General features: G+C 50.2%; 6 protein-coding genes across 6 annotated transcripts; 2 read left to right on the top strand and 4 right to left on the bottom strand.

The window, feature by feature from the left end:
• Nucleotides 1-356: 356 nt before the first annotated feature.
• On the top strand, nt 357-1184 carry FSUBG_6407 (signal recognition particle subunit SRP19; the record flags this gene model as incomplete). The annotated part of the gene is made up of 1 exon (XM_036684602.1): nt 357-1184. One exon carries the CDS (start codon nt 357-359, stop codon nt 1182-1184), a length of 828 nt encoding a protein of 275 aa, XP_036538122.1.
• Nucleotides 1185-1443: 259 nt separating this feature from the next.
• Nucleotides 1444-5491, bottom strand: FSUBG_6406 (dynactin 1; the record flags this gene model as incomplete). The annotated part of the gene is made up of 2 exons (XM_036684601.1): nt 1444-5040; nt 5090-5491. The coding sequence occupies 2 exons, from the start codon at nt 5489-5491 to the stop codon at nt 1444-1446; spliced, it is 3999 nt and encodes a 1332-aa protein (XP_036538121.1).
• Nucleotides 5492-6262: 771 nt separating this feature from the next.
• FSUBG_6405 (silenced mating-type M-specific polypeptide Mc) lies at nt 6263-8436 on the bottom strand (the record flags this gene model as incomplete). The annotated part of the gene is made up of 2 exons (XM_036684600.1): nt 6263-7977; nt 8133-8436. The coding sequence occupies 2 exons, from the start codon at nt 8434-8436 to the stop codon at nt 6263-6265; spliced, it is 2019 nt and encodes a 672-aa protein (XP_036538120.1).
• Nucleotides 8437-10451: 2015 nt separating this feature from the next.
• FSUBG_6404 (RUVB) lies at nt 10452-12026 on the bottom strand (the record flags this gene model as incomplete). The annotated part of the gene is made up of 4 exons (XM_036684599.1): nt 10452-10584; nt 10658-10989; nt 11062-11829; nt 11883-12026. The coding sequence occupies 4 exons, from the start codon at nt 12024-12026 to the stop codon at nt 10452-10454; spliced, it is 1377 nt and encodes a 458-aa protein (XP_036538119.1).
• A 1579-nt stretch (nt 12027-13605) lies between these two features.
• On the top strand, nt 13606-17613 carry FSUBG_6403 (phospholipid-translocating ATPase; the record flags this gene model as incomplete). The annotated part of the gene is made up of 3 exons (XM_036684598.1): nt 13606-16989; nt 17038-17447; nt 17496-17613. The coding sequence occupies 3 exons, from the start codon at nt 13606-13608 to the stop codon at nt 17611-17613; spliced, it is 3912 nt and encodes a 1303-aa protein (XP_036538118.1).
• Nucleotides 17614-17783: 170 nt separating this feature from the next.
• FSUBG_6402 (vacuolar amino acid transporter 3) lies at nt 17784-23484 on the bottom strand (the record flags this gene model as incomplete). The annotated part of the gene is made up of 5 exons (XM_036684597.1): nt 17784-18843; nt 19510-20216; nt 20269-20544; nt 21144-21314; nt 21367-23484. 5 exons carry the CDS (start codon nt 23482-23484, stop codon nt 17784-17786), a joined length of 4332 nt encoding a protein of 1443 aa, XP_036538117.1.
• Between the last annotated feature and the right edge of the window lie 1572 nt (nt 23485-25056).

The following is a 25056-nucleotide window of genomic DNA, read 5'->3' as shown; positions in this document are numbered from 1 at the left end:
CCTGTCTTTCTGACCCTTCATTTTCGTACCAATAGGAACTACTCTCGGTGAACTCGGTGAGCAACAGCTTTACCTGTACCCCACATTGAGGCTCATCCCACACCGGGCCTTGTGAACCTACCTAGTGAACTTCATGGACAAAGTGCCACCTTCCATGTCCCACTTGTACCCCATACCTCTCAACCTCACCCCAACCATTACCGACCCAAGTCCTTGGGCCTCAATTACACTCTCCTTACGAGTAGCCTCGTCTATATCGAGCTCGTACTTTTCTCGATCGCTCGAGGATATTGACACTTACCAAACGTCCCTCCAACTTTACCCCTCCTCCTCCTCCTCATCCACCAACCGCAAAAATGTCCCACCCAAGAATAGAAGAGGTGTCGGACAGCGACTTCGACTCTGACCCTGCAGAGGCCGATATCGATGATTTCGCCGACTCCGATATCATGCGCCGAGTCGAATCTCCCGAGGCCGCTCCTAAAGCAGTTCCCGCTGCTGCAGCTCCTCCTGGTCAGATGCCCGCCATCGTCCCCGCCGACGCCCCTGCGGGCGGTACCATGCCTGCCTCAGCCGATCGATCTGTCTACGCCGATTTCCAATGCCTCTACCCTGTCTATTTCGATGCATCACGATCCCGCGCAGAGGGCCGTCGTGTGGGCGCTGAACTCGCTGTGAAGGACCCCCTCGCGCGAGAGATCGCAAACGCCTGCTCGAGACTACGTCTACCAACACTCTTTGAACCCGAAAAGGTGCATCCGAAGGATTGGGCGAACCCTGGTCGTGTCAAGGTCGGACTGAAGAAGACGCCTGGCCACCCTGTCAAGAACAAGCATCATTTGTATCGTCTTGTTGCTGAGCACCTGCGCGAGAACCCTACGACTGAAGACAGCCCCGGTCTGCGTGTCCGTATTGGAGGCCAGCTACAGCCCGAGGCTGGGAAACCCTATCCCAAGCCCGCTGTGCCGCGCGGATGGAAGATGGGCGAGCTGGTGCCTTATTTAAGTGCTGCTATGACGGGAGGTGGTGTCTCTGAGAATCTGTTTAAGGATATGATGAAGGAGATGCAGGGTGGTGGAGACCCAATGTCGGCTCTTATGGGTGCACAAGCAGGTGGCGGTGAAGAGAGCAGCAGTGGTGGTGGTAAGAAGAAGAAGGATAAGAAGGGTAAGGGCAAAGCATGAGGGGATCTATTATACGGAATGTCGAGGGTGTCATGATCTGGGAAGGATAGAGATACCCAGCGATCAAGCATGATCACATATGAACAAAAAAGATAAAATGATTCAAGATTCAATTCCTAAAAGCCCCTGAATGTCGGGGGTGGTTTGGCAAAGCTTGCTTCTGCTACGTAGATTTGCTATTCGTTCTCTCATACCAACAAAATCCACCAGAATTGATGAAAGACAAAGACGAAATCAAGGGGTATGTAATATTCTATAATCATACAGCCAACCGGCCCTGCAGAGCCTCCCATTCCTGCGATCCCACGATCTGGACACCCCTTCCTGAGCCTGGCACAACCTTTCCATCGGCGCCGGGCAACTTGATACGTAGGCGAGCTGCTGTGGGCGTCTTCTTTCTCCGTTCAGCGTTGGCTGTTTGTCCTTGGAGAACGTGAGCCTTCTTAAGGACCGACTCCTGCCAGGATTCCCAGCTTGCATAGTCCTCCATCTGCTTGGCTGCGTGATACTGTGGCGTTGATCGTACAGGCTTCCAGGCGAGCTTGTCTTGGGGCAGAGAAGAAAAGTCGTAAAGGGAAGCGGAAGACGCCATCTTGACGAGCTCGCCGAGGACATCCTTGCCTTCGGCTGCGATCATGTTACGGCGCTTTTCGGTGACAGAGGTAGGCTTCTTGAGGGGCTCAGCCAGCCATTCGTATTTATGTTGCTCAGATGTACGAGCCCGGCGGTTATCCTCGCGTAGATATCGAACTGCAGACTGCAGACTCTCGATATCTTTCTTGAGGGCATCCATCTCGCGAGCTGTGGCAACGGCTCGTTCTTGACCAGCCTTGGCCCCAGCAGCATCTGCGCCATCAGCGTAAGCACGGCTATCGCTGGCAATCTTCTTCCACTTGTCGCGTTCTGATTCAAGATTCTTAAGCTCACGATCTTGCTTCTCGATGTCTTCCTTGAGGCTACCGATCTGCTGGCCTGAAGCCTCAAGCTCCTCTTGCAATTTGGCAATGCGATCAATGTTAGCTTGGGCATCACGCATTCTGGACTCGAGCGTCTCGATCTTCAGCACAGCAGTGCTGAGATGCTCATCGCGCTGGGCGATGGTACGACGAGCCTCACTATGCTCCTCTTTGAGGCGGCGCAACTCCTCCTCAGCGTCAACGGGGATGGTCTTGAGAGCCTTGAGCTCCTGCGAACGCAGTCGCCAGGGCGCAGGAGTGACATCAAACTCTTGAACCTGATCCAGGTCGGTAGCGAGCGACACCAGATCACTGATTTGGGTGGTGACAGCTCGCAACTTGGACAAATAAGTAGAAAACAGATCCGACTCGCTTGACGTGCTGACAGAAAGGACTGTCTTGTAAACAGCAGTTTGTACTTCTGCATAGGTGAAGGGCTCAGTGCGACCCTCGTCGGCAGTGAACAAGCTGTGGATGCCGAGACCAATATTTCGTGCTAGATCGGCAAGCTCTTGCGTTGCCTCACAACATTGCTCAAACGCTTCGTTAGTGTCTGGAAGTAGAGACAGAGATCGCGTGCGCAAATCCTGGAGGGCCCGGACAGCCTTAGCAGCGATGACCTTTGTGCCTCGAGTATGGGTAACAACTGCCTCGGACTTCTTCGCGAAGTGCTGAGCCAGCTCATCCTCCTCACCCTCAGCGGAAACCACTCGTTGTACAAGACCTCTCAGGGTGGTAAAGGAGACGGCTGCGGAGTCAAGGTGGCTCTGCATGACCATGGCCTTCATGTGAAGATCGTCAGCGTAGTTAGCCAGGCTGTTAGAGATGTGCACCTCTCCCAAGTGAGAAAGGAGGGCAATGGTACGGTGCAACTCGTCGGCGCAGGTCTTCTCCTTCAGGTCGTCGCGGCGAAGACCGTCAATCCAGACGTTCAAGGCTCGCTCAACAGGCTCTAGCTCATGCAGTGCGTTCTGGTACTTGGAGAACTGCTCGATGGTACAGTGGGTCATGTCATTGACGAAGCGATCGCACATAGTAGACACCCAGACCAGTTTATCCGAGGCATCACATCCAGCAAACACATCGTCCTCATGTCCAGGATGAGGCTGTCCGTTGAGTCGTTCGCGGATGAAGCTGTTGAGGAGGTTCGCCTTGAAGGCCACCCGACGGAAGCGAAGTAGAGACAGAACAGAATCCTGGTCCTCCTTGTAGGTGTCAGGGAGGAATAGCTTGACGATCTCCAGGTGTTGCTCCGCTTCCTGGGCGTCCAGTCGTCGAAGTTCGAGGTCGATAGTCTTGACTTGAGCCTTGGATGCTGAGATCTGAAGCTTCATGTTGAGATCCATCATGGCCCTGGATCGATCGTTAAGTTTCTCTGACTCGCCTTCGGTTACAGCTTGCGAGGCCTTCATGTCGTCCAGGTCGCTTTGCAGACTTGTCACCAGCTCCCGGAAGCGCGAGAGGGTATATTCCATATCCTCTAGCGACTCTTCTTGCTGGGCAGCTCGTCGAGCCTGCTCAGCAATGACACTATCCTTGAAGTCGAGTTCTTCTTGCATCTCTTTTTCATTCTGCACGTGATTAATCTCGAGCTCGTCGTTGATCTCCTTCAGGCTCTCAAGATCATCAATGACAGCCTTCAACTCTTCGATTTGCTCAGACATGCTCATGTTGCGTTCCGTCAAGTCTTCAATCATGTCTTCAGCACCAAGTGCATTGTCGAGTTGTTGACGTAGATCTTCCACGGCGCTTTCTGACTGCTCGAGCTTTCCACGGCACTTGGAGAATTCCTCCTTCATAGTGTTGAACTCTTTTACGTCTTCCTCGAGCCCTTTAATCTGACCTTTCAGTTCTTCCTCTGTCTCCTGAGTTAGGTCGCGCAGTCTCATAAGAGCTTCCCTCAATCGTTCGTTCGTCCGTTCCATCTGCAACCAGCCTGAAGTTGCTCGTTCTTCGGGGGCCATTCCCTTGCTGTACTCTTCGTTCTCTTCCCGCAAAATCTCAACTTCCAATTCCATCTCTTCGGCTTTCTCCTTCAGGGCCTCCAGCTCGGCTTTCAGAACATCCGCTGTTTCTTCCGCCATTTCTCGGTCGAGTGTTGCTAGTTCTAATATGCTATCGTGCTCTGCCTGAAGCTCCTCAACGGAATTAAGTCGCATTTCCGCCTCTTTCAGTAACTTCTTCAGCTCAGCATTTTCCTGCTGTTGCGGTTGGTATTTTTGTTGCAGCATTTGGATCACGCTCTCGAACTTGTCTCTCTCGCCCTGGACTTTGTCAAGTTGTTTCAATTTGTCTCGATCTTCGGCTCGTTTGCGTTCTAAAACTTTCAACTTGGCCTTGAGGTCTTCAATCTCTCTACTTGCTGCCGTACTTGCAGCAGGACGGGGTCCAGTGGTAGTTGATGAAGGTTTTCGCGCTGCAGGGGGTGTGGTTGTTCGCGATGACGGTCCACCTGTAAGTTTCTCAAGCGCCTTTGTTCTGGCCTGAACAGGGCTCCTGGGCTGAGGTGAAAGAATGTCCCCATTATCCTTAATGGGGGAAGCAATGTCATCTCTGTCTGAGGAGCCTCTTCTTGCTTGCGAGTCGACAGATGTCCTTCTGGCAGCTGAGCTTGGCCGAGATGCTGGCCGAGATGCTGGTCGTGGTGGTCCGGCCAAAGACATGCGGCTAGTCGTTGTCCTTGGGGCTGCAGATGCAGCTCTTACTGTGCCTGACGAAGTAGATACTTGTCTTGTTCGAGCAGTGGGTGGCGGAGGACCCATGGATGTTCGCGGTCCCCCGACTGATGGGCGCGACTTTGCTCCAACAGAAGGTGCGCGCGCATTCGATGGTGTTCCTGTTCGGGATACAGTGGTGCTCGAAGCAGCACTCAACTGCTTTGTGGGAGATTTCGTAGGCGACTTGATCCGGGTTAGCTTTCAACTCAACAGCTGTACAAACAGCACCTACTCTCGCAATGCTTGTCGGCCGGGACACTCTAGGTACAGGGCTTGGACTGGGAGCATTGAGACTCTTTCTTCTACCCAGGCCTGCATCCCCCGCCGCACTTGAGGCTCTACCTGAAGTCGGTGCGAAACTGCTTGGTCTTGCGGCAGGTTTCCGAGCAGTCGGCTTAGGTGTAGGTGCTTGTGCGATAATCTTGGCCATCACAGGTTTGACGAACATGCCATAGCCCATGGGGCAATCAAAGTAACGCTCCCCCTGAACACTTCCATCGTTTTTGCCCGTCTTTGTCTCCAGCTCAACGCCTATCCATTCTCCGACCTGAAAGTGAGTGGCGCCCACGAAACGAACAATGGCCTTGGAGCCATCGTTTAGTTGGACAGTCTGCCCAGGCTTGAAATCCGGCATTATAAGGAGTTGTCGAGATCGTAGGGCATCGTGCCGGCACCACTAGTACTTGAGGTGTTCTTTAACGGTGTCGAGGAGGGGAGTCGTCGGCCTTTTCTTTGTCTTTGTTGATGCTGTCTCCTGAGGCGCGTACAGTACTAATAAGACGGGAGGGGAGCTGTCTGGGTTAGTGGTGCGTAGTGGAGCGGTACTTGAGTTAGTCCCTGGAGTCGGGGGCGCGTTTACCTCACGGATAAATTACGATGGCGGCAGTCATTCCCGGCGTTTAGCGGTTAAGGTACATACGTATACTTGCTGCAGGGGTAAACTCAAACTCCACCGACTTGCAGGGATTGGATACCTAGTACCTATCAATAGCTCGAGCTTCTACTAAGACGTCAGGTGTACCTATGCCGAACAAAGAGAATAGAAAGATGCTTATCTCTTTGGGATATAATTAGCATTTTCAGGTCATATTCTTTGTCTGTTTAGTCTCCGGACCTGGCTCAGGCTATGCTCATCATTGGAAAGGTAGTAAACAAACAAACAAACATAACAGATCTGAGAGTATTGACGCCATGGACTCCTACCTTAGTACTAAACTTTGCATGTTTTACTCCCATCCATTGACAGGAATGTGATATTAACTGAACCAACACATGTTTCCTCCAAAATAAACAACCCCATCAGTTATGCGGTGCTGTAAGTTTTATCCTCAGATCCAGGTGTAATCTTGACAATGTCCTTTTCATCGTCCACTTCCAAAACAAGACTCATCGTGTTTCGGTCATCTCAACGTCCCTTGTCGAATTTCTCTCTAAAGGTCCCTCCCCGTACCCATTCAATGACTTCAAAAACAATTCGTCGTTCAGTTGCATCATCCAAGTCTTTACCCACCGCAACACGGACAACCATGAGCCCCTTGTATGAATCGACCGTTCCGCACTTCGCGATCTCGTCCTCTAGACTTGGTTTCACGTAGATAACAAGATCGGGATTGATGGTACCGCGCCAGAGGGTGGCCATCCACTGCCAATGGTCGATCGGTGCATAGGCGTCCGCAATGGGTATCGTACAGGCGAACGAGTCCGAAAGAGTGAGGCTGAATCCTTCCTTAATAAGGGCAACCGGTATCTTTGAACTCCCGTTGTCATCCCGTGATGATCTAGAGGCGTTGTCCTCTTCAACTGAACCACGTCGTGAAATTGGTGAATCCGAGTCTTGTTCCCGCTCTGAGCCACGTAGCGATTCGGGTTGGCTGGTGATGTGTTCTACCATCTCTCGTGACTTCTGGTGCCATTGAATCATCGTTTCAAAACATGACACTAGGCTGGCGTTCGACTCTGACGGCTCGTCGTTGTCCTGAGAGCCAGTTTGGCTGCTTTTGCGATCGCTTTCCTTCATCTGTCCCCAGGTCTTGAGCGCAATTTCGTTGGAGGTCGAAAGTGCTCGCTCAACCAGCAAGCCAACCTGCTTCAATATTCTTGGCTTTGGCCCCTCCACGGCAATGACAGCCCCCCTATTCTCGACTTTCTCGAGAGACAAATTTCCAGAACCTAGAGAGCTAATCGGAGTGAGATTTATCTTAGAGAGCACAGATAGCTTTCGCGTGAACGGAATAGACATGACCATAGCCTCCACGCTTCTAGCTTGGGGGTCTCGAGCATTCGATATCCCAAGCCCCGTAACTGGAGTCTGGAGCTGTCGAATATCAACCTCTTGCGCATTTGTGGGAGACATGGCAGTTTGAGTCTGCAGTGGAGGGAGTCTGAGGGACTCATCATCATAGGAAGGGTGCCGGCCTCGATGTTCCTGGTCGGGCCAAGGTCCTCCTGCTGCTGGTCTTGGTGGAGGAGGCATCGGGCCTGATTTTGATCTAGTAAAGTACGGCTCGGGCAGAGGCGTGACAGGGTACGGTCTCTGATAAGCCGCTCCTAGTGACAATGCCCGTCCCATCGTCCCAGGGGATGATATCGGGTGATAGCCGACAGCAGTGTTGTAACGACGCCTCTTCATTTCTGGTGACTCAGGGCCGTAATCCTCTAATTCTCGATAAGGGGAACGCTTGGAGGATGGTTGCTGTCTCATAGCCAGATTACCAAAACTTGCACGACGAGCTGCCTCTGGGTCACGCGAAGCCGGCGTATATGGATACGGGGGAGCTCTACCTTCACTTGCCGATGGTGTGGGGTATGGTGTATTGGGGGTTGAAGGGGTTGCAATACACCGGAGGTTACACTTTAAGCATCTCCCGGATTCATCAGCGGAGATAGATCCGGATCGGAGACCTTGTGACTTGTTACCACGTCGTGGCTGATAGCGATAGTCAGGGTACTGTTGCTGATGGCGTTGCTTTTCTTCATCCGCCAGTGCTTTCCAGTTGTCTTTGACTTCTTGGGGCTCGTCCTTCCACTGTTCTCCAATGATCTTGGAGATGTCAGGGTTGGACAGGTTTGGGTTGCGAGCGACAACTTGTGCTTGGTGATGTTGACGATACAGTATGAAAGCTATTGGTAGCGGTCAGTTATGATGATATATATATATATATATATGTTGGAGGATGATTGTGCATAAATGTTGTCACAATCCACAACTCCAAGCTTCACTATCATGACCAGCGAAATAGCATATCAACAAAGAAAGAAAGACGGAAGCGACTCACCATTTCGAGGTCGTGGGATCTTGGGCGCCGGAGTGCAGAGACAGATATCTCTTGTAGCTTCATTACTTGCCATACTGCTCGGCGTACTCAGTTTGAGTCTCTCAAGTCTACCATAGCTAGCGTCAGAAGTGTTGATGGGAGCGGTACGTTTTCTACCCAAGCCAGCAGTGCGAGGACTAGGAGAGTCTGGAGTGTCGGGGAGTGCACGAAAGGCTCGGGGCCTGTCATAGTCATCAGAATCCCTGGGGGAGTGGGCCGGGGTCATAGCCTGGGAGGGCGTAACCAAAGAGATGACCTGTGTCATTTTTGCTTGACTTTCCTTCCGCTTTGCCTTGCTTTGCTTTGCTTTGCTTTGCTTTGCTTTGCTTTGCTTTCCTTTGCTTTCCTTTGGTTCCTCTGACGGGAAAACGAACGGGAAGTGGTAGACCCTGTACCCTGGTCTCGGTGTCGTTGAGATGAGCTGAGGAGACCCGACTTCTTGACGAGGTAGATATAGGAAATAAAGATATTATCAACGATCGTGTGCTATTATGGCCTTTTGGCTCCTCAGAATAGGCTCTTCTCTTCCTTTTTCCGTTTCTTGACTGAAAGAAGATGGGGATGATTCTCGCAGTGTTGGGCCACTGGCTGTCTGTGCAAGGCCGTGTCTTTGTGTGTTGAATGGTACCTAGCCCATTCAGTAGCCTCCAAAGAACAATGAAACTGCTTGCTCCTGTAATGCCGTCTCTTTCTTTCTTCTTTTCGCTTCCTTTCTTTCCGTTGGGGCCTAAGGTGGGAAATTAGGCGTGGCTCATTATCGCCTTCGTCTTTGATCTCTTGTCTTGCCTTTCTCTTGTTTCTTTTATTAGATCCCCTAGAGTTCGTTCCCTTTTCTTAACTTCTTTTCTTTCCTTTCCTTTTCACCTTGACTTTGCTGCCTTTCTCTTGTCATCCAATGACACCCTCTTGTTCTTTGATAAACTCAGCTCAACTCTCCCACTGTGTTCTTTACCAATGCGCAAGATATATTAACCGTTCTGTACCATAGGCTGCCGGAATTGAACAGCGGGTTATACCCCTGCATGTCCCGGCTCTCTGCAGGTTTGGCTTAGAGATTGGTCCTGCGTCTGCACATTCAATGTATGGCCCGGTCTGTCGGCAGTAACAGCTGCACTTCCGCAGCCACTTGACCACTAGGAAGTGTACGGCACCAGGAACAGGGAACAAGGTATTTGCCGCAGTCGGTGCAGTCACTGCAGTCCCTAGTAAAGTAGGACGAAAGGGAACCGGGGTCTGTTAACTAGCTGAGACCTGATAACAAGTGAGAGAATAAGAGAGTGTGTGGAAATATGAGCGAATGTGATAGGACCCAACGAAACAGGACGGGAAACAAGAAACGCTCACAAAGAGAACCACAACCCACGGACTCTGCCATGATATATCATCTTTTCTCCCTTTCCTCCCTGGTCCATCTTTTTGTCTCCCCATGCAGGGCACGTACACTCATTATGATGTGAATACCGATCCTCAACTGGTCCAAGCACAGCACATTCTGACTCTAACTAACCCCTTGTTGATTCCAGCCTCATCCAACAACGACAATGCAGTGTAATGTCCAGCCGGAATGTGGACTATGTCTAGTCTTAGTCTAGGGCTGGAATGTTTGGTAGTAGGGACTGAAACAAAGACAATGTCGTCTCCCAAATTGGCACAAGTTTATACGTAGCACGTGATGCATAAACTTTGTTCAAGGGCGGCTTTCTCAATATCTAACCATATTTAGTTATGCGGACCAACAGTTGCCATCAAGGCTTGAGACGGCAGCTGAAATAAGATGAGGTAGGCTGGCACTGGTAACGCAGGATTGCTCCCTCTCCACCACCCATTCCCATCTGACCCAGTGTCTAGGGCTTGGATGCCGAAGTTGAAGTGGTTGCTGAATGATCAAAGAACTTGTAGGAGGGTGCCACTTTGTTGTTTGGTCTAGATTTGGCTTAACATAATGGGAGCACAAGACAAGGAAGGCACACGCCTCCCACCTACGTTAGAGGCGAGCTAAAGTTGGACAGGGATTTGCAAATGCCATTCTCTTTCATATCTTTGGTATGGCCAAAGGTTAAAAGCCAGTGGCCAATCTGAGCCAGCCTGACGCCAATTCTCTGTAGTATTCCATGGTTCCTATCAAGTACACAATAGCTAGAGGTCAGGTGTTTTCTTTCCTTATCAACCACGTAGCCCTTTAATAAAAAAAAGTAGTAATTATGACACGTCTTCCCTCGCACCCAGCGCCTTCTAGACTGAAATTCAACACCCTCAGGCTCTGTCTGCAGCCTCTCCTTTTTACGCGAGGTATCCTCGCCCGGCCTCGCTGCTGAGGAGGGCAGCACTTCGGCGGGCATCAAGGAACAAGTCCTCACACTCAGCAACGTCCTGAACGTCGATTTGCGAGCGGCCGTTGGCCTTGGCAAGAATGCTGTTTCTTCAGTCAGCAACCGTGTCTCGGATTATTTTACCAAAGGGTCTCCCCTCTCGCCACAGTGACTTACCTTGCAGGGGTCAACAGCTGCAGACAATACCGCAGGCTGATGCGGACACCGTGTTCCGAGATTTTGTCAATGGCAGTATCTGATACTGAGACGCCTTCGGTTGATGAGCGTATCCGCACGATGCGCTTGATTTCTTCCGCCTCGTAGGGCGTTGTAGGGATGATGAGCAAGCGTGTGAGGAAATCGGCAGGAATTCCGTGAGCCGCGACAATGTCGTCAGTGCCTCTGATGGTGCACATTCCCCGGTTGGAGGCCAAGACCACGATGGGGGAGATGGGCGATTCCAAGGCTCTGTTCAGGTAGGTGAAGCACTCCACATCGAGCATGTGTGCCTGTCAAACGTCATATCGGTTAGCCTCAGAGTTCCCGTCCCGTTATGATAGGGGGAATGGGACGTGTGTTACCTCATCGATAAACAAAACGCCTGGCACAAGCTCAGCGACACCCTGGTCGATGTACTTGCTGACCACTTTGTTGATCTCTCCACGAAGTTTGTCTGTAATCTCCGTCATCTTGGGCTTCATTAGCTGGCCCATCATGCTCATAATATCCTGGCCGCCCTGAGGACGGGCATTGGCCACATCGAGGTCATGTAGCGTAACGTCTTGCACGATCTCCTTCTTCTTGTGTACCTCACCCTTGGGAATAGGTACGTACTCCTCCGCCTCCAGGTCGAATTCCGTGGCGTAGGCATCTGATCGGCCAACTCGTTTGCAGGCACCCGTGTTCGCTTCGATATAGATCACGTCGCCGACCGTCACTCTCTCCTTCTGAATTGCTTCGTAGATACTTGGGTCGAGGCGGAGCTTCTTCTGTCCCTTTGCGCTCTTGAGCCCAATCAAGAGTGTGCTGATGGTCTTGCCGTAGCCGCCTAACGGGTTCTCGGCCTCCTCAGGTGTGAGTTCTGTAACCTCTCCTTCGTACACCTCCTTCGTCTCTCGGACCTTGAGGCCAATGGCTCTTCGGAAGTTCTCCATCAGCATCTCGGTCTTCTTGACTTCGGTGGAATAGATTTCGCTGCCAACGATGGGGCAAAAGGGAATCTTGGTTCCCAATTCTTGGCTGATGGCGAGCGCGAGAGCGGTCTTTCCAGTTCCAGGTCCTCCTGCCAACAGCACACCTCGGCCAGCCATCTTCTGAGCCCGAATCAAGTCCACTACAACACCGCAAGACTAGCAACCGAATAAGTATTCGTAAGTCAATGATCGATTCAATCGGTCCTTACCTCACGCGCGCCGACTTGACCGACAAATCCAGCCGCTTGCTTCTCTGCATATCCATCTGATTTCAAGCCCAAGCCCTTGATATGAGTATGGGCGGCTGTGCGATTGTCTCGCTTGTTACCCTTCACCTCGCTGATCTGGACCATGGTATCGGCGGGTGTCGAATATGCCGACAGTTATTATTTTCGATGGCAGGTTTATCGGCGCGAGTCTTCGATTCGTTTAGTGGGGCAGTTCGTGATGTGATGATCGAGATGATGGTTTGTTTTTTGCTGTCGCAGAAGTTTCTAAATATTTGCGACTGAAGCTGCGCCAACAAGCTGCTCCAGATACCAAGCGCGTTCAGGCGCTATGACTGTCACGTGCAGGCCGAAGCCTACCCTGTAGCTAATACTTGTTTGCGTTGTCTCGCCCACTGAATAAAACACCACGTTTTATCTATGCTACTTATCAAATACATAATCTATCAAAGACTGGGAACACAATTTCAGGCTTTAACAGCGTCTCGTGGATAAGGTGCGGCAGTTAGTATGTCTAAAAGAAAGTATCAATTGGGTTTGTTCCATAGCACGAAATGGAGCTGGGGGGTGAAATCAGTGGGAACAAGGTAAAACAGCCAGGAATATACAGCTCTTTGTGTAAAATGTACATCATATGCCTACCTTATGAAGGAATTAAGATAGTGTTTAATTGTGAACCTTTATCTACGATAATAAAAATGAAACTTATTGAGCTTGACGATGACCCGGCCCCTTTCCTTCGAGCATATAAGCAGTGACATGAATAACCACGTGGGTTGCGTGGATGGTTCTCATGATGAGGCTCTATATGTCCGAAAGTGTCAAACAACGGCCCATGAGCTTTTGAATGAACGAAAAATAGTAAGAAAGGTATTTTACATATGATTCAAAGCACGTACATACGTTTGTGACGTAGATATATAATTTAAATATTATCCTTCTGCCTGATAATAGGTAGTTGAAATCAAACGTATCCTCATGTTGACATAAAGTCACGAACTAGGTACCTAGAGATTTCATGAGGTCGTTCAGGGTAAGCATGCATGCACCTCCACGTAATCTGTCAGGGACATCTACCGCCACGCCCCACTAAGCTACATGCCAAATACCTAGCAGAAGGCTAATTTACAGTTGTGTGAGAGGTATCTATGAGAACCGGGCTCTGTAAATGTTAGCGGGACACTTTTAAAGGTGACGCCCCCCAAGAGGACGCTTGGCAATAGCGTACCTAGGCTACGACAATACAAATGATACAGCACCCGGTCTTGAAATGATCTGTCCCTTTGTGAGCCAAGACACGAGACAACATTTCTCAACAAACATCAAGTGTACCAAACGAAACACAATTCGGCCTCTATTCGATTGCTGCTAGCATTCATCAACAAGTTCGCCGGACGGACATTGAACGCGTAGATCCCTTTGCGACTTCGACCCTGAAATGCGATACAGATAAGAGCTCCCAAAGATTCGACGGCCTCCAACAGTATCCAACTTGAAGAACAAAGACGAACATCGCATTTCCCGACAAGGAACACGAGGGAGGAAGTCTTACAACCAGAAAAGCACGACTACGAAAAGAATCGTAAACGTCCTCATATCACCGCCGCAGCATGTCTGAGCAGCACCGCTAGCTCCCATCCTCCATTCTTCACCTTTAACACAGCACCTTTTCTATTCCTCCTCATCGCCAGGAGCTTAGCCAGGGATGCCGCCCTCACCACGATATCGAGCTTCCGACCCACCCGACTCTCCCGCGAATGACTCCGATTCCGACCTTGATCTAGACATTCAGGAGCTCGACCCAATATCAACTACTCCAGCTCCAAGGGACAACGTGCGCCCTTCAACCGAGCCACAGACGTCGCGGATAGCACTGCGAAACTTGCGCATGGGTGGAGCGCGGCGAGCTGGAAAGAGGAATCGCGGGTATGGCGACCTCGGCCAGGACAGAGACGGAAACGATGAGCATTCTCAGGCATTGTTAGGGGAACACAACAGCAGTGCATCTCGATGGTCGGAAGGAAGCGGCTACAATGAGGACGATCAACCGCTGCTAGGGGGCCAGCCTTCGCAAAGCCGGAAGTCCATGAACTCGGATCGAGTATCTTCACGGTTACGACTCCCTAGTTTCATGTCGGGCTCAAAGAAACCAGAACCGAGCGATGCGGAAGATCAAGAAGACGACGACCCATCCTCCTCTCGACATGTGGCCGTGGGATCGACTCAACCTGTGCGATTTCCAAACAACATCATCTCAAATGCCAAGTACACAGCCTTGACATTCCTCCCCATCACCCTCTATAACGAATTCTCATTCTTCTTCAACATGTACTTTCTTCTCGTGGCACTGTCGCAGGCGATACCCGCCCTGAGAATTGGTTACTTGTTAACTTACATCGCACCATTGGCGTTTGTGCTCTGTATTACCATGGGAAAGGAGGCATTCGATGATATTGCCAGACGGCGAAGAGACACTGAAGCGAATTCAGAAGAGTACAACATCCTGATTTTTCAGGATGCCGACTCCAATCTAGCCCCTGTACGCCAACGAAAACTGCTCAAGTCTGAAGTATTACAGAAACACTCCAGGAAGAAGTCAAAGGGGGCTCGAGAGAATTTGTCAGACATTTTGGAGGAAGACGACGTCGAGGGACCCCCTCCATCTTCACGAGTTGTCGAAGTCAGCCGCAAGTCAAAAGACTTGAAAGTTGGTGATGTTCTCAAGCTTACAAAGGGTCAACGTGTACCTGCAGATGTTGTCATATTAAAATGCTTCACTTCCGAGGCACCAGCCCCTGCACCGATCCCCGAGGAACCAGCAGAGGAGGATACCTTGTTGGCGTTTGACGGCGAAGAGACTCAAGCAAAGGGCAAACAACCCGCAGAAGCGGCACCAGAGCAAGAGGCTGAAAGCGGACCAGGAGGGGAGACTTTCATCAGGACCGACCAGTTGGATGGTGAGACGGATTGGAAGCTCAGACTTGCTTCACCGCTCACACAAAATCTACCAACGGAAGAGTTTGTTCGTCTGCGCATCACTGGTGGAAAACCAGACAGGAAGGTAAACGAATTTCTGGGCACAATCGAGCTGGTGGAATCTCGAAAGGATGCATTGGCGCACCATGCGACAGTACAAGACTCTGACGCTTCCCGCACGGCTGCTCTGTCAATAGATAACACAGCATGGGCCAATACTGTCATCGCCTCACAAGCCACGACACTAGCCGTCATCATGTACACCGGTCCTCAGACACGGTCTGCTCTATCGACAGCTCCCTCCCGTTCCAAGACCGGCCTGCTCGAATACGAGATCAACTCTTTAACTAAGATCCTCTGCGCGTTAACATTGGCTCTTTCTATCATCCTTGTCGCACTCGAGGGTTTCGGAAACACCAAGGACAATGTGTGGTACGTCAAGATCATGCGATTTTTGGTTTTGTTCTCTACTATTGTCCCCATCAGTCTGCGTGTGAACTTGGACATGGGCAAGAGCGCGTATTCCTGGTTTATACAACGCGATCCTGGCATGCCTGGAGCAGTTGTTCGAACAAGTACTATACCTGAAGATCTCGGCCGAATCGAATACCTGCTCAGCGACAAAACTGGCACATTAACCCAAAATGAGATGGAAATGAAGAAGATTCACGTTGGCACCGTGTCTTATGCCAACGAGGCAATGGACGAAGTGTCAACGTATGTTAAACAAGGCTTCTACATCCCGCCATCCGCAGACGTTGCTGCCCAGAACATGCTTATCACCCCGTCATCTACATACTCTAGCACCACAACTATGGGCACGACGCGTACAAGACGAGAGATTGGCACGCGAGTTCGAGATGTAGTTCTAGCACTCGCCCTTTGCCATAATGTTACACCTACTGTTGACATTGAGGATGGCAAAGAGGTGACTGGGTATCAGGCATCGTCTCCTGACGAAATCGCCATTGTCAAGTGGACAGAATCAGTCGGGCTGAGACTTGTGTACCGAGATCGCAAGAGTATGGTATTGGAATACACAAACAGTAAGAGACCGGTGGTTCGCGTCCGAATCCTTGACGTGTTCCCTTTTACTTCCGAGGGCAAGCGAATGGGTATCATCGTTCACTTCCACGAAGACGTCAAGGTGAAGAACCCGAGTCTCTCTACTGGCGAAATCTGGTTCTTTCAGAAGGGTGCTGATACGGTCATGAGCTCCATTGTCGCAGCGAACGATTGGCTCGACGAGGAGACCGCCAATATGGCGCGTGAAGGTTTACGTACGCTGGTCGTTGGTCGCAAGAAGCTCTCATACGATCAGTACAAGGAGTTCTCGGCTCGCTATCAAGAAGCCTCACTTTCGATCAGTGGGCGCGATGCTGGCATGCAGCGGGTAGTCTCGCACTACCTGGAACATGACTTGGAACTAATTGGCGTGACTGGTGTCGAGGATAAGCTGCAGAAGGACGTAAAACCGTCTCTAGAGCTCCTCCGCAATGCTGGCATCAAGATTTGGATGTTGACTGGTGACAAGGTTGAGACTGCCAGATGTGTTGCTGTCAGCTCCAAACTGGTGGCTCGCGGCCAGTACATCTATACAGTTTCCAAGCTCAAGAAGAAGGATAACGCCCAAGAACATCTTGACTTTCTCCGCAGCAAGACAGACGCTTGTCTCCTGGTAGATGGCGAAAGCCTGGCTCTCTTTCTCACACACTTCCGTCTTGAGTTTATCTCCATCGCCGTCCAGCTGCCCACTGTTGTTGCTTGTCGTTGTTCACCAAACCAAAAAGCTGAAGTTGCCAAACTCATCCGCGAGTACACTAAAAAGCGCGTATGCTGTATTGGCGATGGTGGCAACGATGTCTCAATGATCCAAGCTGCTGATGTTGGTGTTGGCATTGTTGGCAAGGAAGGTCGACAGGCTAGTTTGGCAGCAGACTTTTCTATTGAGCAGTTCTGTCATCTGGTCAAACTATTGGTCTGGCATGGTCGTAACAGCTACAAGCGAAGTGCTAAGCTCGCGCAGTTTGTTATCCACCGCGGGTTGATCATTGCTGTGTGTCAGACTATGTATAGTATTGCTATCAAGTTTGAGCCTGAGGGTCTATACAAGGTAAGCTGAGGACTTAATTTCTCCGTTCTTGACAACTAACGATTGCAGGACTGGCTACTTGTCGGCTATGCTACTGTATATACTGCAGCTCCTGTGCTGTCACTTGTGTTGGACAAGGATGTGGACGAGAACCTTGCCAACCTCTACCCCGAGCTCTACAAGGAACTCACTTCTGGACGATCTCTGTCGTACAGAACTTTCTTCGTTTGGGTCTTTGTATCCATCTACCAAGGCGGCATGATTCAGGGCCTGTCACAGATCCTGACTGAAGTCGACGGGCCCAAGATGGTTGCTGTCAGTTATACCGTTCTAGTGCTCAACGAACTTCTCATGGTGGCCATTGAGATCACTACATGGCATCCCATCATGATTATCAGTATCATCGGCACTTTCGTCTTGTATATTGGCTCTATACCTTTCTTGGGCGGATACTTTGACCTTCAGTTCTTGATAACATGGTAAGTCGCCCTTCATTTGTTGAGTCATATCTACTAACATCTGCTCAGGGGATTCGTCTGGCGTGTATTAGCCATCGGTGCTGTTTCACTTATACCGCCATACGCGGGCAAGTTGATTAGGAGGACAATGAAGCCTCCGTCGTATAGGAAGGTTCAGAGCCACTAGAGGAACATGTCATGGGTTTGGAGTTTAGTGTTGGCGTTTGGTTATCACGTAGAAGGCACCATTGTTACATAGTATGACATGTTTTATTTGTACCCAATAGATGATGTCTGCGCCTCTTTATGAGTGCTTCAAATTATAATACATTATATGAGACCATAATTATAGTGATCTTACATCTTGAGGACCAGCCAATCCCTTGCCAGGTGAGGGTTTTGTTTTTGCAGATAGCCAGCTATACCAGATATCGGACCTTGAGTCTGCTGACCACCTAACCATATCTTGGGCCCGGCGTAGTACTCAATGAAACCGTCGGGGCCGGAGACGATAAACAAGTTTTTCCCGGGGGCAGTGCCTTCAGAAGGCTTGCACACACAGCCAGGTCCTTCAGCGAAGGCGAATTCGGAGGCGTGAACATGCATTGCTTGATCGTGGAACCGACAGCCTGCATTAAATGAAGCAATGGTTCCTGGCGATGCTGCAATTGCATTGCTAATATCCCTATCTTGGAAGCGAGTTCCCTCCTCGTCAACAACGACCTGTATCCTGAGACGATCACCATAGGTCATCTTGAGGTCTTGCAGGCGCTTTGTGACGGGGCTAGGGCTATCGAGCTCAGTGCCTAATGGAGTGGGCTTCTTTTCTTGCCAAAACTTCCATGATGATTGCTGGGGAGGAGCACTCCTTTGGACCTCTTCTCTCTTCCTTACAGCCCATAGAAGGTCAACGCTTGACTCTTCGTTCGCTTCCAAGACAGCCTTCGCTGCTTGTATACCAGGCACTACACCTGTACCGCCGGCAAGGAAGACAAGGCGAGAGTGCTCACCCAATCGCTCCGCTAGTTCAAAGCCAACGTGTGGACCACGTAGAAAAACATCGTCCCCAACCTGTCTTCGGCCTAGATAGTTGGACATTTCACCATCGCCAACAGTCCGGATATAGAACCGGAGTGAGCCATCTGTATGATCCTCTGTAGATAGTGGAGGCAAAGGCGTATAATGTCGAGAAATTTGTACCTCGGGTTGCTTGAACTCCACAGACCAAAGAGGATACCTCCAGTGGCTATCTGAAGGGTCCAGATATGGTAGAGAAGGGTTTGGTGTGCGTGGGACTGCGGTGATGACGAACGAGGTTGGTGAGATGGCCTCCCGAGCTGTGATGCCGTAGGGAACAAAGGTTATCTCGTTGAGAGTGTTGGGTCGAGACGGCGGCGTGAGAAGATAATAGCCGCCACTGACAAGAATTATTCCAGCCACTATTAAAGAGGGGAATATTCGTGATTGAAAAGGTGTAGAAAAGTCTGGTTTCTGAGAAGTGTGTTGCCGAGGTAGTGATGAGGTTGAGAGGCTCCGTGATGAGATTCTTGGAGGCTGTGCCTTGGCTATTGGCAAGCCGCTCTGTAATTGACCACATTTTGTGAGAACCCGTCGGTTCTGGGTGACAGATCGCGATGAACTTGTGAATACCCTCCTTGTGGCTCTCATCATGTTGGTTGGTGATGAGTGCATCAGTTTTGATCTCATAGTTTCTCAGTCGTCTTATTGAGCTTTCATATCTGGAATGTAATCACCTGAATTCAAAACATACTAAATAAGGCGGATGTGCTCAGATGTTTGACTTGGTCTTCGCGGTCCCCTGCTTTCCAGTATCTTTAGGAGTTCCTTGAGCTCATGGTCACCAAAAATTGAAGCTGGAATTACTAGAGCAAGGGTCACGTGAATCACTTGAATCGCCTCAACATGTACACAAGGCGGTCTGGCATGATTGAATACTATTCGTGAATACGTAGCGCGTGGTAATGATTGATAAATTGTGTATTTGTATATTTCTATTGAAGAGCTTTTGTTCATGCGTCTCGAAATCGGGGTATCTAACCATCTCTTAATACAGATATCTTACATCCTCAACATCTTATGCTCAGCATCAATGCCTCCTCTAAACATATCCGCAACGACATTTCCCTTTAGAATAGTCTCTTTGACAATACCCTCCACATTCTTTGGATCAACTCTTCCATACCAAATCCCGCATCCAGCCAAAGGATGAGGTGCATCGCCCATTTTCAGGTCTGGAGGCAGATAAATGATGACGTTGCCAGCAAACTTGTGACCTCCAATATGACTGATCAAACCAACTCTAGCTGTAGTCTTGCCTTCGCCGGTCTCTCCCTGTATTCTTTGTTTGTCGCCGAGATTGACTTGCACGGGTCCATGCAAGACGTCAAAACCCTCCATCTCCAACTTGTCCTCAAACTCAGTTTGCAGAACCGGCGCCATGATACCGCATCTGGCATCACGTCCTGTATGGCCACATATCAAGACCAAAACATCGCGAACATCTTGAACGCCTGGTAATAGTCCCTGATACCCTTCTTTGCGGGTCAAGCGATCCCGGTGTATAGGTGAAAGACCTTCATGTGCAGGGTGAAGCTTCTTTGGGAGCAAAAACCCCTTAGCCAGTGCTTCTACACTATCGAATGATACCCGTGGCAGAAAAGGAACGTATTTGAAGCTTGGAACCAAATACACGGACGTGGTTTGAACTTCAGGACGTGGTGAAACAGAGCTCGGAAACGACGAATTGAGAACAGAAACATTATGAAAAGGCTATATTATATTGATCAGTAAGATAATCCGTGTACAATAAGGGAGCACCAACGTCGCTATAAGTCCCTCCACGTCCAAATAGCTCTTTCAAATCCGCAGCGAGACAATCGCCGCCATTATCATCCTCTATCCTCGATGGCCAATCTGCATTTCCTGTACACACTAGGACATGCTCTGCATACCCAGCAATTGCGCCTTTGAGAGGCCCCTCACGGTCCAGAGGCAGATCCTCTGGCATAGTAGGAGTAGCCGCGCATCCGCATATCGGCTTCGGACATGTTGCGACGGTCTGAAAGGGCGGAGGAGGCGGAGGTCGAGTTTGCCGCGTCTGTTGAGCAAAAGTTCGCCTCGACGTTGATGATAAGCTGAAGAGACAGCGTCTCGTCAAGTTTATTGACGGCCGGAGAGACATGATAGAATGTGGGATATTATGGTCGTGGCTTTTGAACGAGACCTCGCTTTTATTCCTGTGACACCTTCAATAACCCGAATATCACGGCCCGGTGTTTTGCGATAGCCATACATCATCATTTTCGCCTCGGTCTCCGAGATTCATATACATAGAATCCCCCACTTTCCGGTCCAGCCGGTCCCCCACGTGTCGAAGCCGAATCATTAGTAGACAATTGCTAATACCAGCGGAATCACGAATTAACGACTCTCAAGGAATATAGTTGAATATGCTGTCTTACGCGATGTATAATGAAACTCGAAACCAACCGGCCAAAACCTCCAACTCCCATCACCCGTTTCCAAATGCTACATACAATCTATCCAATAACGTAACACCACAATGCAAGCTACAATATGCAATGGATCCTCAACTAACACACGGGTATAGCAAGCCTTGCGGCCGTCACACTTCTCAAACTCATGCTCACACACCTATACACCAACTATACGTGAGTCAAAGGCTCAGAAGCCAACCATTGTTCCCTTCTTGTCACAGTATCCTGGATGCTTAGGTTCCGCAGTGGCCCAACTCATCGCAGTAAGTGTAGTAGCGTACGCCATTGCGATGAATCCAAAGATGCAGAGTAGGATGTCGGCCAACTTCCAAAACTTCGTGCGGGCAATTGCCTTATAATGAAGCATAGGCTAGAGGAAAGTTAGTATTGCACATTAAATCTCTCGACATTATGGAACTTACAGGATAGATAAAGACAAGTGGAATGCAGGCGAAGTTACCAACGAGAGCAACAAACTTGTCCAGATGGTCTGCACCGAGCCAAGCGATGGCCGCGCAAAGCATCACCACGAAGAAACGGAACACATTCTTCTGCCACTTGACCCAGGGATTATACTTGCCACTGCGAGTGAAAAGCTCTGTTTCAGCGATACGTATGGCAGGGAAGATCTGCAATGGTGTAGACAGCAGAATGGCAACAGAGTACAAGAACTGAACTCCGTTGACCATCTTGTTATCCTGAGGCAAGTTGAGCAACACAACAGTCTCGGTGTGAGAACCGTAGGCAGCATAAGAGATGGCACCCATGCCGATGAAGAGGACTGTGATGATAATCATAACGATGAGAAGAACCCGAGGAAACTTTTGAGGGTGTCTCATCGACTCCTGAACGGGAATGATGAGACCAATGCCCTCGAAGGTGAAAATCGCAGTTCCGATGAACAAGGTCCAGTCCTTCTTGTTGAACATGATGATATCGGAGATACCGTTGGCGTTGAGAGTCAGAATATCGTAGTACAGGAGGTAAGCCAGGCCAATCAAGATAAAGGCATCTGCGACCAGAGCAGTAAATGCTAGCTTTCCAATATCTCGCAGAAGAGCAAACGGCAGGAAGATGAGCATCTGGATAAGAATGAGCCACTGGATGCTGATCGAGGACTTGCAGTCGGACACAGCCCTGACGAAGGCCTGCAAGTTGGCGGCAGTGAATACGGTGTAAGCGGCAACGAAACCAATCTGGCTGATGACAATAGAAGCTAAAATAAGGGTGCGCATATGCTTTCCGTAAAGTGCACCACCCAAGTCACCAAAAGAGCCTCCAACCTTGAGCTGTGTCTGTACGAGGAGTACAAAGCAGTAATAGCTCAGAGCGGCAACGCCAAAGAGAATCAGGTTGCTGAAGAGCATACCTCCGTTGAGATAGGCTCGAGGAAGGAAGAGGACACCGGTACCGACAAAGGACTTAAGAAGCAGCAAGGCCGCATTCATGGGGCTATTATTTCCAGTGCCACCGCGGACCTTGCGCTTGCGTCTGCGTCTTGAAGGCGTCAACAAGGCGCTGTCCTCCATAGGCTCCCGCTCGTCGTCAGAGTTGTACTCGTCTGTGTCTTCTCCGGATGAGAAGTACTCGTTCGGTCCCAAATCTTCGTCATCCTCCTCCAGTTCCTCACCAGCGAAGTGGCCGTAAATCGTCAAGAATTCGAGGAAGCTCGAGGTGAACAATCTCTGCTGGCCCGGCGCAGGAGAGGCGTGGCCGTCCTCGGGATGACCATGAGGTCCAGGGCTTTGGACGCTACGACGGAGATGGTTTCTTCGGAAGCCACCAGGCACCTTTATCGAGTTGATGTCAAGTACTTCGGCCTCGGGTTCAGGCCGTCCCAAATCGAAACTCTTGCTGCGATTGTACTTTGCTCTCGCTTCTGCCTGTTCGGTCCACTTGTAGATACCTCGAGTCACATCACCTCCCTGCAACTTCAGGCTGGAGAACTCGTCCTCGCCCAGTCCGGCACCGCCAATTTCGGCTGGCTGCTTGCCCTTCGAATTACCTTGGATCGATGACTCTTCTGAGCCTGGATTCTCATCCGAGGGTTGGACTAGATGACGCTTGACAATCTCAGGATCCTCATAGGGTGCACTAGTGCCCAGCGCATTTTGTGACCGTGAATTGAAAGAGCCATAGTTGGTCGGCGTCCCCGAATTTCGACCGCCGAGCAGAGGAGACTGTGAGCGAATCGGAGGAGTAGCAACGCGAGCTGCGGGAGTGCCATGTCGCGGAGGAGACTGGCCTAGAGAGTTGGAGAGTGCAGCAGCGAGAGCAGATACACCGGGGCCTTGGGCGCTAGTCCCGCTTCCAGGCAACTGGGACAAATCCTCGAGATTCTCGGCACGTGGGGCTGCATCGGGCCGTGGCGAGCCTCCTCTGGGAGGTGTAGTTCCAAGTAGTTGTGACGGGATGGGAGAAGCAAGACGCGCTGTCAAATCAGCTCGAGGGACCGAAGCGGAAATCGATCGAGGTCGGAAGCTCGAGGGCGAAGCAGACCTAGGAGGCTGTTCAGATGGGATTCTCGAAGGAGAAGCCATTTTTCAGTCCGATTGAAGGTGTGAGAAGCCTTATCGCATAGTCTGAGCGGTGTTGACAGCAGTTTTGAGTCGCGAACAGCGGTAATGACGCAGCAGGCAGATGGATTGACTGGCGGGATGCCCAGCAACACTGATAAGACAGTCGAGGAACTAAGGAAGTCAACAAAAAGAATGACGACAAAGAATGATGACCAAAAGAGTCTCGGGAACAAAGGTTATATGAAGATGTCACGCTTGGTCGGGTGACAGAGTCAATTGAGAGGGAACAGAATTTGTTGTTGGAACGAAGAGAAAGCGTGAGATAAGGGCTTAGCCAAGCCGCAGCATACAGGCTAAGGCTACAGGCTCCAAGCTGCCTATGCCCAGGCTGGTAGTTGCCCTGAACGGTGAAGCTCAGACGCAGGGAAGCCCAGTCTCTGGGGTCTGGTGACCTACTGAGTTAAGGGCAGCTGCCGAGCCAAGCTAGGCTAATAGTGGAGGTAATGGTTGTAGACTCCACGCGTTGAAAAGGTAAATACTTTGCAATAATAATAGCTACAACTAACTGTACGGATATGGAGAGGTGCTTCGTCTATCGTTTGTATCAACGTACAAATAATATGATAAAGTGTTTGTACAAAGAGTCAGCTTATATAAGCTGTGATAAGTGTCCATCCACTCATCCCGAGTCCGAATTGGACATCATATCATGACTTCCACGTTCTGCCGACGAGTCGGTATTCTAGGTATGGATTCAACCAGAGCCAGCGGATATCGGCAAGTAAAATGCTTTGAAAGGGAATACAACCGTTTGCCTGCAACCTTATCTCTAGGGTTGCACTGTACCTACCAAATTGGGGGTCGTATTAATGACCGAGTCAAATACCATGGGATGTTGATGAGTAACGTTTCAGAAGGATTTGTTTACGAGTGTTGATCTCGTCTTATCCGCATACATATGTATGTTTTATCGCGGCAAAACGTGCCTATCATGATCACCAATCTCGGTACTGCTAGGTAGTTGTCCTCTGCTCGGAGTATCTACAGTGAAGCCACGTCTCTGACAACACTGAACCAAACCTAACCTCAAACTATATCAACCCTATTACATACACGATTCTGTTGAATCTTGGTTTGGCTGTGCGGCCCCACAGCAATAGTCGATGTGCATTACCCGTCACTTGGTGCGATGAAGCGGGCACGTTTATGCTGTCACGCTCAGTGGGGGTCACGACCCTTAAAAGAGTCGAGTCAGATGAATGAGGCGCATGTCGACATGTGAATAGATATTTCTATATATCTCATATCGGACATCTCGATCTGTGGTCTTGGTTTTTATGTGGTTTACTAGCATCAGGTCAACATACCTAGGTAGCATTCAACCCTCGGCAACAAAAGCACCGACAGAAGCTTGTATTTCGGGGTGGATTTCCTCTGCATGGCCTACGTCATTTGGTAGCACCTACAGCGCCTATCGCGATACGAAGCTGCACCTTGTGGTTCATTATGAGCTCCAGCATAGGTAGGTAGGTACCTTAGGTAAATAAGCCACGCCGGCTTCCGGGAGCGAGTAATTTTGCGACCTTGACTCTA

The sequence above is a fragment of the Fusarium subglutinans genome (assembly GCF_013396075.1).
Source record: "Fusarium subglutinans strain NRRL 66333 chromosome Unknown NRRL66333_c0000066, whole genome shotgun sequence".
In the NCBI taxonomy this organism is placed as follows: Eukaryota; Fungi; Ascomycota; class Sordariomycetes; order Hypocreales; family Nectriaceae; genus Fusarium; species Fusarium subglutinans.
The sequence above is the reverse complement of the archived record's forward strand: the minus strand, read 5'-3'. Positions and strand labels throughout refer to the sequence as shown.